Here is a 15291-nt window from a genome sequence, read left to right as displayed (position 1 = left end):
TGTCAACCAAGCAAATCAACAAAAGCAAAGGAGCTATTACCATACTCAATGTAAGAATTTCATATATTTAAATATATATACATATATATAGGTTGAAAGCCTAAGGGTGCACCAGTGAGTTGTAAAACCATACACCTTTAGGATGATCTTTTAGATCCCGTTTCTCCTTTATATATATGTATACTTATAATATAGTTCTGTGATAAATTAAAATTAGTACAGAGAACCTATTGCTCTGGAGATATAATAATCATGGGACTACTAACATTTATTTATGTACCTAACATTTTTGTTTATGCATCTAATATTTATTTATGCCATATAACATTTACTAGCTACAGTGAACTGTTTCAAAACGTATCATGGAAGCCTTAACCAAACGTATGGTGTAAGCTTAAATTTTCTTATCTATATAAGAAACTTACTACTCGAGCTAATCTACACATAAGCTACAACTTCTGATATAATTCAACTCATACCCAAAATAACCCATACCCAAACTTTTCTTAGTTCAACAAAACCAAATATTCAAATGGCAAATCTTCCAGTAGCATATGCTGAATCTTCAAATGCAGCAAACATTCATCGATTCCTTCGGTTTACTGATTTACCCAATCGTGAGAGGTATCAAAAACTCAAGAATCTTGAAGTTTTTTCTATTAGCGGTATTGATTGGTATCAGATGGAAATGTTTGATCCAAGTGGTTTACTGGCGAGATTACTACCACCTAATACGCCCTGGCGTCGTTTCTTCGACATCCTAGAACCGTCATACGATGAACTTGTATATGAGTTCTTGTCCACTTTCTATTTCAAATATGATAAAAGTCTTACCGATGAATCTATTCATTTTCGACTTTGTGGACAATCTTATAATATGTCATTAACAGAATTCGCAGTTCATCTGGGCATATATACAGATGAAGAAGTTAAACAACCTATTTTTACGGAGGCATCAACCTCTTATTCCCCTGAGGAAATGAAAGAATACTGGCTAAGCCATTCATCGAAAGAGTGGTGTAACAATAATAATTCTATGAAATTCATAGACCCTCGTTATCAATATATGCATCGTGTTTTAGCCAACACTATCACGGGGCGCAAGAATAATCAACATAGGGTTAGTGCTACCGACCTTTTCCATCTGCATAGTATTTTTGAGCAAGTTCCTTGTAATATTGCCCACGAGCTTGCTACATATCTTTTAAATCAACAAACAAATCCTCTGAGAAGTCTCATGGGAGGGTCTTACATTACAAAAATAGCAAAATCATTAGGTGTCTTAAGTAATCAGATTATCCAAGGATTATCTCCACCAAAGGCATCTGGGATTGTAAATTTTAACTCTGTTAGGCTAACCCCTGTTCATAATTATATACTAAATCAACCATTCCAGTCGGAGGAAGCTCAAGTTATCTTAGAAAGTACCTCAACACAAAATTTACAACAATCATTGTTGCAGCTTCCTCGACCGTCTTTTTATCGATTTGATCTACAACCACAGCTGCCACCCGTACAAGAACATATTACAACTAACCTATCTCAACCGAACATCTTACAAAACATCTCACCTTTAGTTTTCGAGGAAGATTCAATGATGCAACAAACTTTGTTTGATGAAAACATGATATTCCAAGAGCAGTTAGCATCAGAATCATTTTTGCAATCACCATTACCGCAACAGTTTTTCCAATCACTATTAAACGAAGTAGAACAACAACTGCCACCAATTAATATAACAGAATCATGTACGGTACCTCAATTGAATCTACCTTCAGATTCAATAGGAGTCGAAGTGGCTAGGTTAAACGATCAGATTCGAAATTTGTCTAAACAAATAAAACGACTGACAGAAAGAAATAAATGGTTGGAAGACATGCTAAAACAAATAGCTAATAGTATGCAACTAACTCTACCACCTTCACCACTTTATGATTCTGAGTCTGAATTTGATTCATTATATAATGTAAGTTTGTTCAAATCATAATAGACTATCAAATTATTATGATTAAATTGTTTAATACATACATTCTATTTTGTGTTTTTACTTACAAGTAATACATATATGATCATAAATAAGAAGTTTATGAATCATAATCAGTTGGCATGACCGGTTAGACCACACCGAGTAAAATAATAATGTGAAATGTATTGAAGAACTAACAGATCGTTCTAGAAAATTATAAAATGTAATTTTTGTTCTCAAGAAAAGTTAATCAATGAAAGTAGGGTGTAAATCCCTAAGTATTCTGGAATAAGCAAAGGATATACATATCCAACATGATACCGTTTAGTGTTTTTAAATCGATGCATCGTCTAAATGGTTATCAAATCCACAACCTGAAGTTTGTGTGATTATGGCTTAGCTAATGTGATAGCAAGCATATTATTCCAGATTGATATAATGATTTTGATAATAAATCAATTTCACATAATGATCATTGCAATACACGTAAAACTTCATGTAGTTTGGACATGATTTATTAAGACAATCACTGGATGTGTTTGCAAAGTGTATGATCATGAGAACAAAAGTTCATGTATCAATTCACATCAAGCCAATAAGTTATAATTCTCCCCATATAGTTGGTTTTTGGTCAGGAACCAAAGATGTCTCATCAAAGGTTATGGTTGTGCGACATATATTAAAACTCACCGCACAAAGATGGGACTTCTAAAAGGTTTGAGAATATGTTGGGTATAAACAATCGTCTGTGATTGAATACTTAAAGCCATTAGTGAGAAATTCGTTTATGGCTCATTGGTTTTCACTTTAGTGAATGAATGTTCCCAACATTAGGGGGAGATAACAAGCAGTTGGAAAGTGAAAAGTGAAATGAATTATCATGTCATCTTGATCCTCAGACTATAAACTATGAACTAGAAGGTTAAAGTATAATTCATTTACCAGTATTAAAGAACAAATTACCAGACAAGTTCACTGACCTAAATAGAGTGACTAAGTAAGTCACATAATCAACTGCTTATGCTCCAGTTATATTTGTGTCCCAAAAGGACACCACATATTTTCTAATGAGTCTATTGCGCGCCTGAAGTGTGAAGCATGGTAGACTAGTCGATTATAGTAATACAATTCCTCGAAAGTTAGAGCAACTAAGTAAGATGGTCAAGTCGAGGTGATATTAAAAAGGTCTCTTGAAGAGACAATAGACATGATGGTTCAAGAAGAACCTCAGGTACCTGGAAATAAAGAGATCTCGATAAGTTGTATCATGTCTAACATATGTATGGAATCGAAATAAAATCGACATCGTTATACTTTTGTATATAATGAAGCGCTTAAAATGATCAAATGATAAGGATCAAGATTTAAGATCTGCCTATGAATGAATATTAAGAAATGATTGGTCAAAATAGAAAGATGCAAATAAGGCGGAGTTTAGTTCTCTAATGAATTCTGGGCCAACAGTCCATACAACTGAAGTTGTAAAATATGCTGGATACAAAAGTGTCTTTTACGCGAATCATGTTAAAATCAAATTAAGTGATATAAGGCAAAGTTGGTGGCACAAGTATTTTCGCAAAGATCTATGACTGATTATGAGGAGACGTATTCTCCGGTGGTGAATGTATTGGTTTTCCAGTATTTAAATAGTCTGGTAATATAAAGAGAATTGATACATGTCTTATGAAAGTTATGAATTACTGGATACTAAATGTTTACATGAAAGTCCTCAAGGATTTAATTTATTAAAATCATGTAAAATAAGTTCTCGAGAATGATATGATTGTTGTATACAGATTCATATTTGAATACGTTGAATATAATTGGAACTCCTGATGAGTATCCTAAAGCATTTAAGTGCTTATAAGGTTAAGTGAAAATATCTTATGGATATAATTCTTGTGCACCAATAAACATACATAGAATACCTGTACTTGGTGATTATGGTATCTCAATATACAATGTATAAGCATGGTACAATATGTATTATACAAATGATGCAAGTGTTCAAGACATCTTTGCATATGATGTAGAAATCAATGAGGAGGTTTATGTAATAGAACTCCTAAGAGTGCATGCACATACATTTCAAAGTGAAAAGAAGTAAGTGAATGATTGTAAATGTCTGAAGCTTTGGTTTCAAAACCTCATGAATGTATCTTTACAAACTTAAAAAGATAGTATGGATAAAATAGTTGGATTGAGTGTTGTACAACTCATTAGATATTATGATAAAGAGCAATATGAGTTTGATAATATCATCCATCTTTATCAAAAGTCCTCTCCTAAAAGTTCACTATAATCCCAGTTTACAGTGATGATATCTGGGCAACATCGAGAGAATCTGTCGAGCTTTTAGAGGGATAATTTTTGAAAGACCTTGATATAATGTAATTATTGTTCGACCTGTAGTTCAGGCATGAAGGTAAGTCCATCTAGAATATATCGGGTCGGTTTTAGTATGAACAAAGCTTATCTTTTATGTACGTTAAAGGTTATTCAGTCACTTCTTATAACAGATGACTACTTTGATCTCCTACCAAAGTTGAGATTCCGAGTCAAGAAATATTATAGATAATCACAATTGTGCATTAATATTTCTTGCTAGCTATTCACGCTTATATATATATATATATATATATATATATATATATATATATATATATATATATATATCTTGGATGAATTTATTGGTGTGATATCGCATGTGTCAAGCAAGGAGACATTAGAATGTGTTAAAACAAATATTTCAATACATCTAAGGTATGTAAGATATGAATTTATATTTTTCTAACCTATCAAAACAAGCTTGGTTAGTTTTGTAAATGCAGGGAATGTAACAAATCACAGTTATGGATCTTATGATATTTATTTATAAGAAGAGGCACTAGAAGGCTCATATGAAGATATACAACTTTGCGAACATAAAGAATTACGCATCAAGGAATGAAGTGGCAAAATATTAACTAAAAGATCTACGCAGAAGGCTTAAACGATACATAATGAAATCAGGGGAGTATTACAAGTTACACTCTTATATACCTCCAAGATTTTTGAATATACTCGAGACTTTATTAAAGACAATCAAGTCGAGATGAGATATGTCCAATCCAGCAACAATTCATCCGATCTTTTCACAAAAGCACTACCTACAGCAACTTTCAGGAAACACGTTCATGACATTGGCATGCGTCACGTATGGAGAATATGATGCCTTACAAATTGCAACTTGAGGGGGAGCTATAGACTGCACTCTTTTTCCCTTAGCTAAGGTTTTTTCCCACTGGGTTTTTCTTTAGCAAGGTTTTTAATGAGGCAGTACTTAATTACCCCAAAATTTGCAAAGTGTCATCCAAGGGGGAGTGTTATGAATAATTCATTCGGTGGATGACAATTATATGCACAGTAAAAGCGCACAGTAAAGGAAATAATTCATTCGAATTATTATTTATAGGCCCCACCAGTTTTGTTTTTATTTCCTTTTCTTTTCTATATAAACAGCATTCGATCTTGTGATTCAATATACGAAACAAGAGAAAATATTCTGTAATAAAGAAGAGGGGATACTAAGAGAGATATATTTCATATTGAGGAAGTTTTGATCTCTAGTTTTATAACAAAAGGGTTGTTTTTTTTATTTTTTTCTTTTATCTTTATTATTTTCTTTATATTTTTACCTCTTTAACTTTCAATGTTAACAATTCCAACCTCTTAACTTTCAAAAAAAAAATTCACAACACGCCATAACTATTTTCTTATTTGCTTATTTTTATGCACGCGTGGGTATATAAATTTAAGTTGGTTTACGATTCGACGTAAATTTTGCTTGGAAATATGTGTCAAATATAATTCGTTTTCATGCTTATTTTTATGTATGTTTTCAATTGGTCTACGATTTAACGCAAATTACAATTAGCAAGTTATGTGGATAGTGCTTTTATCCTATTGGTTTTTTTGTTTCTTTCTTGATTTTTTTCTGGACTTTATTATTTTTATTTTTTAGTTTTCTTTATGTTTAGTGTTTTAGTTTTAGGTTCCTTTTCATTAAAACTATATTTAAGATAACATTTACATTTCCATTTACAATTAAGAGTGTTAATTACATAGTTAGTCCCTGTGGTTTGCACAAAATAACATAATTAGGTACTAATAGTTTAAAATCACCTTCTAATGTATTAACTTTTCATTTTGTAACGTTTGGAGGTATTAACTTCTAAGGTATTAACATAGTTAGTCTATGTGGTTTGCACAACATAATATACTTAGGTACTAATAGAATGTGATTTTAAACCTACAAATAACGTTAATACCTCCAAACGTTACAAAATAAAAAGTCAATACCCTAGAATGTTATTTTAAACTATTAGTACCTAAATATGTTAGTTTGTGCAAACCACAGGGACTACCTATGTAATTAACTCTACAATTAATTTAAAATCAATTGGTCCCGCCGTCCAATTTAAATTTATTTTTATGATTTTCGGTCGATGTAAACATGTGTCGATATTCTTTGAGCATATTTTTTTTGGTTGGTATACTGAACCAAAATAGATATCGACAGAAACCCCGCAGCTTAGCGCGGGTAATCTTACTAGTTGATGTAAATACATTACTTAATTTGTTCCTCTCTAATTATTTGTTATTGAATAATAAAAGATGTCTTTATGTGGATTATCGGGCCAATATCTAGCCGGAAATTACATCGAGATAGAAGGTAAACGAGTAACAAGCCGGAAATTACATCTAGCCGGAAATTATTTGTTTAAGTATATTTTTAGTGATATCAATGTACGAAATTTGTTTATTGAATAATGATATTTTTAGTGATATCAATCTACTAATCGCCTTTGTATTAGCAATATAAAAAACTAAATCAAACAATCATTACAAGTTACAAGAGAAAGTGGTGTATTAAATGGGCGCCTTGTAATCAAACAATCATTGTGTTTGTCTCCAAAATAAAAAACTAAATCAGATGTACAAGCGCTTTAGCGAAGTTAGATTGGTGGGTTCTTATGGTTCAAGCATAGATCTAAGTTTGATACTAAAATTGGTCGGATTAGTGTAAATTTGTAACTATGGAGTGTGTTTTGTTTGAGTGTTGGTTCGGCTTGGTTTTCGGGCTTGGGCCTCCTATTAGTTTTAACTATAGTAGATAGGTAACTGTTAGGCTAGACGGTATGCAGGGGCGTACCCAAGTTGGGGGCTGGGTGGGCGGGCGCCCCCCTTAACAACAAAAAATTAGTGTATTTTCTACGCTAAAATCCCGATCGCACCCTTTGAAATTTCGGTTGAACCCCTCGTTCGCACCCCCAGAAAATAATTTCTGGGTCCGCCACTGACGGTATGGGGACCGTCCCCCACCCGTCCAGGACCGGCGACGACGCCAACACCACGCCGCCCCCCTTCGTCCTCGTCCTCACCGTCGAGAGGAAGACGTTTGAGACGGGCAGAAAAGACAAAAAGTTGTGGGGACCGAGGATTTATGACCGTTCAAAATAAAATAAAAAAAAAAGAAATTCAAATTCACCTTTTCATTCAAATTCAAATACTCACCACGTGTGATTTCAAAGAGAGAGGCAGACTGCTGTTTAAATTTTAGGGTTTTTAGCTTGAGTAAGTTGGAAAAGATGAAGATGAGATAAAGAGAGAAAAGCAGAGTTGGTGGTTTTGTCTCATAGCAACAAAGAAAAAGTCATAAAACTCAATTCAATAAAATTCTTGAAGTCCGAATAGTTGTTCAATTTGCAAATTGAATTAATTAATTTCTTTGAAACTTGAAATGGAAGATTTAAAAAATAAAAAAGTGGAAGATTTAAAAAATAAAAAATAAATAAAAAAATGGTGGGGTAGGATCATCTAGGATCATCCTCCCATTTCCACTAAATTTGAGGGATGGAGCATCCTTGCGAGGACTATGATGTGGCGCCTAGGTGGCGGATCATCCTCCAAGGGAGGATGGGCACCATACCATGTAGCCTTACAGTGTTATGTCATTAATAAAAGTAGTAGAAGGATGAATTTGTGAGCATGTAAACTAAACAATAGCTCATCATCATCATCATACTCGGTAAATCACTCCAATAGCAAAGCTAAGATAGGGTCTAAGGAGGGTAAGATATAGACAACCTTACCTCTACCCATTAAGAATAGAGAGGCTGCTTCCAGTGAGAACCCCCGGCTCACAACTAAACAATAGCTGATGTTAGTTAATACTTAACATGCTGGTTTAACCATATGGAATGCACATCAAATTTGAGCAATTACTGAATTCTTCTTTTACACTTAACAATTCATCTTCTTATTAACAAACCAATTAAAATCAACATCTAGTTTATTACTTTTCAACGACGAAAACTTAGCTTCGTCTCCATCCAATCAATAATATCTTGCCCGATTTCTTCACGCTCGGGCTCAAAAAGAAGATCATGCAAGAACCCGTCATACAACTTTATATGCTTGTAACCCGAAGCCGCCTGGTTGTACAAATCTTGAGAAGCAAGTGGATCCGTTACTTTATCAGCGGTTCCATGTAGGACGAAAAAAGGTACCGTCACAGACTTGAAGTTACGATTCAAGTGAGACGAGATCCGAAGAATTTCATGGCCCGTTCGGATTCTCATCGGCCCGGTGTATACTAACGGGTCGGTGTATTTGGCTACTAGTGCTGCAGGGTCTCTAGAAACCGGAATACCTCTTTTGTTGGCTCCTTTGAATTGGTATTTTGGGGCCACAAGTGAAAATAATGGCGCTACAGCCTGCATTAAGACATAAGTTATTAGTCATTACATTAGGTTTTAGTTATGCAATTTTCTGGTAAATATTTTTTTTTTTACAAAAATGTATATTTAAAATTGTGGTGGCATATCACCATATCCTATACACTATAAAGAATCTCAGTTTTTTAAACTAATTAATTAAGTAACTAAAAATAATAACTTGAAGTTTATAAAGAATTTCAACTTTAATCAGTTATTATTTCTATGAACAGTTAAATTAACAAATTAGAGAATTTAAAGTTGTATTTACTAAAGGAAAAATAAACACAAACTAGTAATTTTACCCGTTGTGCGTTGTAAGGCGTCGAAATGTACAATAGCTCGAATCCATACCGTCGATTGACAACGTATTATATTTGACCCGACTCGTTGTTGAACAAAATTTACGTCAAAACGTATACAAAAAATAAGTAAGAAAACGTATTATATTTGACTCGACTCGCTTCCGTAAAAAAAATGTCAAAACGTAAACCAACTTGAATTAAACCAACACCTACATAAAAATAAGCACGTAAGAAAATAGCGTTTTTTTAAAGTTAAAGAATGAAAGTACCAGGGTAAACTTGAAACTTTAGAAACTCAAGGGGTAAATATGACATTTCACAAAGTTTTTGGAAAGTTATGGGATGTAGTTATCAATATTAAAAGTTAAGGAAAAATGAAAAGATGTGGATGCTATTCATAGATCTACACCTTTTTAATATATCAATAATTCAATAGGTCAACCCAACCCATATGGCAAAATATCCCATTACCCAACCGACCCGATCCCTGCCCATTTTGGCATCTCTATCATGATCATAGAAGTTACATACAATGCGTATGGTGTGTAATGTGTATACGTATTGTATAATCATTTTATCTTCGGAGTTGTGAAATCTATCATCATGCATTGATGTTGTTCAACTTGTAATGTTTTTATTTATCGGGTCCCATTTGTGAGGCACTAAAACAAATATAAATAGAGATATAATGCCAATGATCTCTAGATCAAGTGGTGGAGAGCTTGCATTTCTCTTGAGAGATGCAGGTTCGACTCCCACTTGGTGCAGAGTGAGGCACTGGTGGGCAATGATAGGAGACCCAGGGAAACCTGGGTTGGATCCTTGAGCCAAACAGATTTTACCGGTAATTTCACTGTCGTGCCTACGGGCGGGTGGTTACCGGGTTTTCCCCGGAATTGGTGGTGGACTCGGGTTACTCTCGGAGTACTCCGTTTGTCCAGTGGGTGCCCCGAGAGTGCTCGGGATTGAGTTTGTTGGCCGTTCAAAAAAAATAGAGATATAATAGTAGATCCATGCAGACCATGACACAAAAGAAAATGGTGTAAATGAACAAATACTACTATAAAAATGTCATTTAATCATAAATATGATGTTAAAGTAGGGTACTTACCCCAACTATGGGATGCGAAGGAGTAACACGCAATGCCGGTGACGTTAGTATAACTCCTTCCACTAGTTCTTTAATGTAAGGATAGCTAGCAGCCTAATTGGTCAACAATAGTCAAAATTAACCTTCATAAACAATTAAACAAATATTATCAACTAATTATTGATGGTCTTATTACCTTTAGAACCACAGATCCTCCGGTTGAGTGCCCATAAAGAAAGCATGGGATTCCTGGGTGATCTGACTTAATCTTTTCCAGAAAAGACCCCTAATATATAGGAAAACACATGAAAGAATCATAATGTGTAAACATACATATGATAACAGGGTTAGGTTCATTTGTGAACAACCCCCTTGATAGTGAACTGTGTGAACTAATCCTAGCCCTTGATTATTGGTACACAAGTGTAAATCAATGGCCAGGATTTGATCATGATTTGATGATGAAAATACACTAGTGTATTTTACGATTTGATGATGTAAATCAATGATCAGGATTTGTTCACTCAGTTCACAAATACCACTAGTGTTCACTCTAGAACCCCACCCATAACATATACCTAATACATAATGGTGTGCAAAAAACCGAAAAAAACAGACCCATAACCGAATTAACTGACAAAAGCGAACCATATAAAAAACCGGTGGGGCGATTAATTGCTTTTATGAAAACCGAAAGTAGCGGGTCGGTTATGATTATCAATGTTTCCATACCCACCATAACCGAACCAAACCAACATGTAACAAAATCTTTGTTGGGTTATGGACTTTTCACCATTTTTCAATATTTGATGTTTTTGGTTGAACGTTTGTTAAAATTTATAGGTTATATCATATCGTTTTGATTGAATGTTTGTTTGAATTTATGGTTTATATCATATCATTTTGTTTGAATATTCAATGATAGTCTGTATTAATATTAAGATTGGGTCTCACTGGAAGCAGCCTCTCTATTCTTAACGGGTACAGGTAAGGCTGTCTACATCTTACCCTCCTCGGACCCTACCTTAGTTTTGCTATTGGTGGGATTTACTAAGATGATGATGATGATGATGTATTTTTTAGTACTCGGCAATAAAATTTTGGAGCTATTTTTAGATAGGCCTAAATTCATGGTTAACCGCCCATAACCGACAGCTATAACCTTCAAAACCAATTAACCGAAACCGCCATAACCGATCGATTATCGTTATGATTATGGTTTTAGGCCAAGACCAACCCATGCACAAATAGCTGAAAAAGTATGAGAGTGCAGAAGTTAACTCACAGTATCTGCCACAACATGATCCAGCGAAGGTACATATCCATGCAATCCATCACTCCCTCCATGACCTAAAAACGGCAAATTAATAAGATTTATAGATAAAATATGTAAATTTAATAAAAAGGTATTGTAACCTGGGTTTATGGCAATTAATACGGTCAACATTCGTCCAGTAACATATATATAACACAACATATCTACCTATCCAGTCCATTGCATATACCCCAAAGTTATATGAATTGAGTTGCCTTGCAAAATCAGCATATCTTCCACTGCAGATGTGCATCACAAGACAAATTAAACATACCATTAATTATATACTAAAAATATAATTCACCATTGACGTGTTAACGTATTTTGATGAGGATAGAAATCAGGGGGGGGGGGGGTGACTTACCTATGCTCGTTCAGTCCGTGTATGATGACTAAAATACCCCTGGAAAAAGATATCGGTTACATTAGCAAATATAAACTATTGAAATGGAAATTTTTGTGGACTGTGCGTTTATTGGTTGGATTTATCGGAAAAGGAGAGACGAGTGCTTGAGTTTGTGTCAACTACTAGGACACAGCTTACAAAAATGCAAGGAGAAAAGAATAAAAATAACCGAGTTTGAATATTTCACTCAAAGGTGTCTTAGGGGCTGTTTGGCAACATCTGAATGGTTAAGTGTTGAACCAGTAAGAGGTCTGAATCATTAAGTGTTGAATCAGTAAGATGTCTGAACCATTAAGAGCTTGTATAATGTTTAACCATTCAGAGGTAAATGTCTGACAAATTCAGATTAGAGGTCTTAACCATTCAGACTCTGTACAAATCTTAACCATTCAGAGGCAAATGTCTGAACCATTCAGACATCTGCTTGTGAAACAAACAGTCTAAACCATTAAGTGCTGAACCAGTAAGAGGTCTTAATCATTAAGAGCCTCATTTAGAGGTAAACAAACAGCCCCTACTATTCAAATTAAATTCGTCAACTTTTGTGTTCTAGATTACAAGAAGTCGAGAATTCACCATTTGACTTTAAAACAGAGTCTTCAAGTCAAACTAATCGCGTTTTCAAAGTACAAATTATAGGGCAATACATTATACAAACCTCTGTATACGATTTCATAATCAAACCGAACTTATAAACAGTACTGCAAATTACACAGATACAGATACTGGACTGGAGTCCTTACCACAAAAAACCTATGTGAACATTGACAACTAGCCCTTGATGACCAATAAGCAAAACCTAAAGTACTCCTTTCAACCATTTATGCGTAAAATAACGCCCAAATTTCTAAGTTATACCTCACAGTCCAATAACTAAGTTATGTTGATTAATAATTAATCATCATCGAGCAACAAATTTGATCTTAAACAGTTTTGCATGCTGAATTTAACATCGAAATAACACCAAATCACCGAAATTAAAAGAATCACCTACCAAAATCAACAAACCTGATCAAATATGCGTACAGCGTATTACAACTCACTACATACTTTCCGAAACAAAATTCATAACAATTACGTGAAAATTAGGCAACCTTACACTACTCCTTAGAACCATTTACCCAAGGCCGACTCAAGAGGGAGTGAAATAAAGCAAGCGCTTTGGGCCACCACTTCCATAGGGCCTCAAATTCTACAAAAAAAAAACATATTATACGTAGGTGATCTTGGATTTAAGATTATTGATATTGAGATTTGTCATCTATAATTATGTATACACAGAGATGACATATGAATAATAGGATCTAAAACAATTTTTTCTTTTATTTTTTTTTAAAAGGGTATGCGCTCTGTGCCTACAATATTTTACCCCCATATTTCTAAGTCATATCTCACAATCCAATAACTAAGTTATGTTACTTCATCATCTAGTCAGTGGCGAAGCTTGAAAATTTCCACCGGGGGTCGAAAGTCACCGAACCTAAAAATTCTATATAAGTAAAAAAAATTATAAAACCGGGGGTCGAAAACTTATATACCTAAAAAACTAAAAATTCTATACAAGTAAAAAAAATTTATAAAACTGGGGGTCGAAGACGTATATACCTAAAAAAATCTATACGAAACCTACATACGTAACACTACCGAGCGAAAAGTTCGGGGGTCCGGCGCCCACAGCCCCTTGAAAGCTGCGCCACTGCATCTAGTAAGACTGGAGGGTATGGGGGCCGGCCCTGCCCCGGCGAGCCCCACACCGCCCCCCCTAGGCTTGTCCCGGCTTCACCGTTGCCCAGAGGACGAGCTCGACGTGCCTCCCCTCCACACACATAACTATACATACATACATACATACATATATATATATATATATATATATATATATGTTTAGCCCCATCCTCCACCCCCTTGGTCCATCCCCTTTAGGCCCATCCTCACTTCCGGTGATGTGGCGGGTGACGTGGCAGCCCATCCTCCGTCACCATACCTTCCAGTCTAACAAAATTAATCTGAAAACAGTTTTGCATGCTGAATTTAAGCACAAACAACATCAAAACAAAAAACAAATCACCAAAATTCCAACAATCACCTTCAAAATTCAACAAAAACCTAATCAAATACGCGTAATTACATACACAGTATCATAATCACAGCGCTTGATAATTTGCATAACACAAAGTTTCCAGAATAAATTTTTTAAAAATAATAATAATTAACAATTAATTACACAAAAATTAGGCGAATATTAGCTACCTGATCTCATCACACACCGGAATCCACGACCGGCAAAACAAAGCATTACGTCTGGTACCAACAAACATCCACGTGGCAGCTCGGCACTGGTTAGTGACGTCATCAACATCGATCGATGACGTAAGCATCCGAATTTCCTCCGCGAGTGCTCTTCGCCGGAGAACGTCCTGTTCATATTCGACATCTCTTCGCCGGAAAGAGAATTTCGACTTAGATGACGGCGGAGGACGGTGTTGAGGGCGCTGGAAACGGCGGAGCTGGAAAATGAACCACAGGAAGATGGATTGGAGGAAGATGAGTGCACGGCGGACGGAGGCGGAGGAGAAGAATGATCGGTGGAGGTTTTTGCAGACCGGAATGATACGGTTACTGGCGCCGGAGGTGAGTTCTTCCACGTGTACGGTTGCTTCCATGGCTTCCGAATGTGGTGTCTGAAAGAAGAAGAGAATGGTGGTCTTTCTTATAACACGTACAGGGGTAAAAGTGAAAAAGTGAAAAACTTATTTTAATTTTATTTTGACCAAAATTATATATTTTTTAATTCTCAAGAGAATTTTAATTTTATTTTGACCAAAATTATATAATTTTTTATATTTTTTTAATTCTCAAGAGAATTTTAATTTTATTTTGACCAAAATTATATATTTTTTAATTCTCAAGAGAATTTTAATTTTATTTTGACCAAAATTATATATTTTTTTAATTCTCAAGAGAATTTTAATTTTATTTTGACCAAAATTATATATTTTTTAATTCTCAAGAGAATTTTAATTTTATTTTGACCAAAATTATATATTTTTTTAATTCTCAAGAGAATTTTAATTTTATTTTGACCAAAATTGTATATTTTTTAATTCTCAAGAGAATTTTAATTTTATTTTGACCAAAATTATATATTTTTTTAATTCTCAAGAGAATTTTAATTTTATTTTGACCAAAATTATATAATTTTTTAGAGTTAATTGCCCGGATGACCCCTGTGGTCTCACGTTTTTTCACGTTTAGTGCCCAACTTTTGGAAATAGTAGGTATGTTTCCTATGGTTTGTCATTTTGTTACTCGGATAGTCCCCTGACATTTACTCAAGGGACTATCCGAGTAACAAAATGACAAACCATAGGGAGGATACTTGTTATTTCCAAACTAACTTACATCTACTCAGGGGACTATCCGAGTAACAAACTAACAAACCATAGGGAGC

General features: G+C 34.5%; 1 protein-coding gene across 1 annotated transcript; it reads right to left on the bottom strand.

Annotated features, from left to right (window-relative positions):
- Nucleotides 1-8169: 8169 nt before the first annotated feature.
- LOC110936591 (monoacylglycerol lipase) lies at nt 8170-14537 on the bottom strand. Its single transcript, XM_022178998.2, has 7 exons — nt 14091-14537; nt 11799-11837; nt 11603-11673; nt 11405-11469; nt 10316-10405; nt 10141-10233; nt 8170-8724 (listed from the first exon to the last, which is right to left on the bottom strand). Exons 1-7 carry the CDS (start codon nt 14501-14503, stop codon nt 8311-8313), a joined length of 1185 nt encoding a protein of 394 aa, XP_022034690.1. The 5' UTR covers nt 14504-14537; the 3' UTR covers nt 8170-8310.
- Nucleotides 14538-15291: the final 754 nt, after the last annotated feature.

Source organism: Helianthus annuus, chromosome 1 (genome assembly GCF_002127325.2).
Source record: "Helianthus annuus cultivar XRQ/B chromosome 1, HanXRQr2.0-SUNRISE, whole genome shotgun sequence".
NCBI lineage: Eukaryota > Viridiplantae > Streptophyta > Magnoliopsida > Asterales > Asteraceae > Helianthus > Helianthus annuus.
Note: the sequence above shows the minus strand (reverse complement) of the source record. Positions and strands in the feature narration are given on the sequence as shown.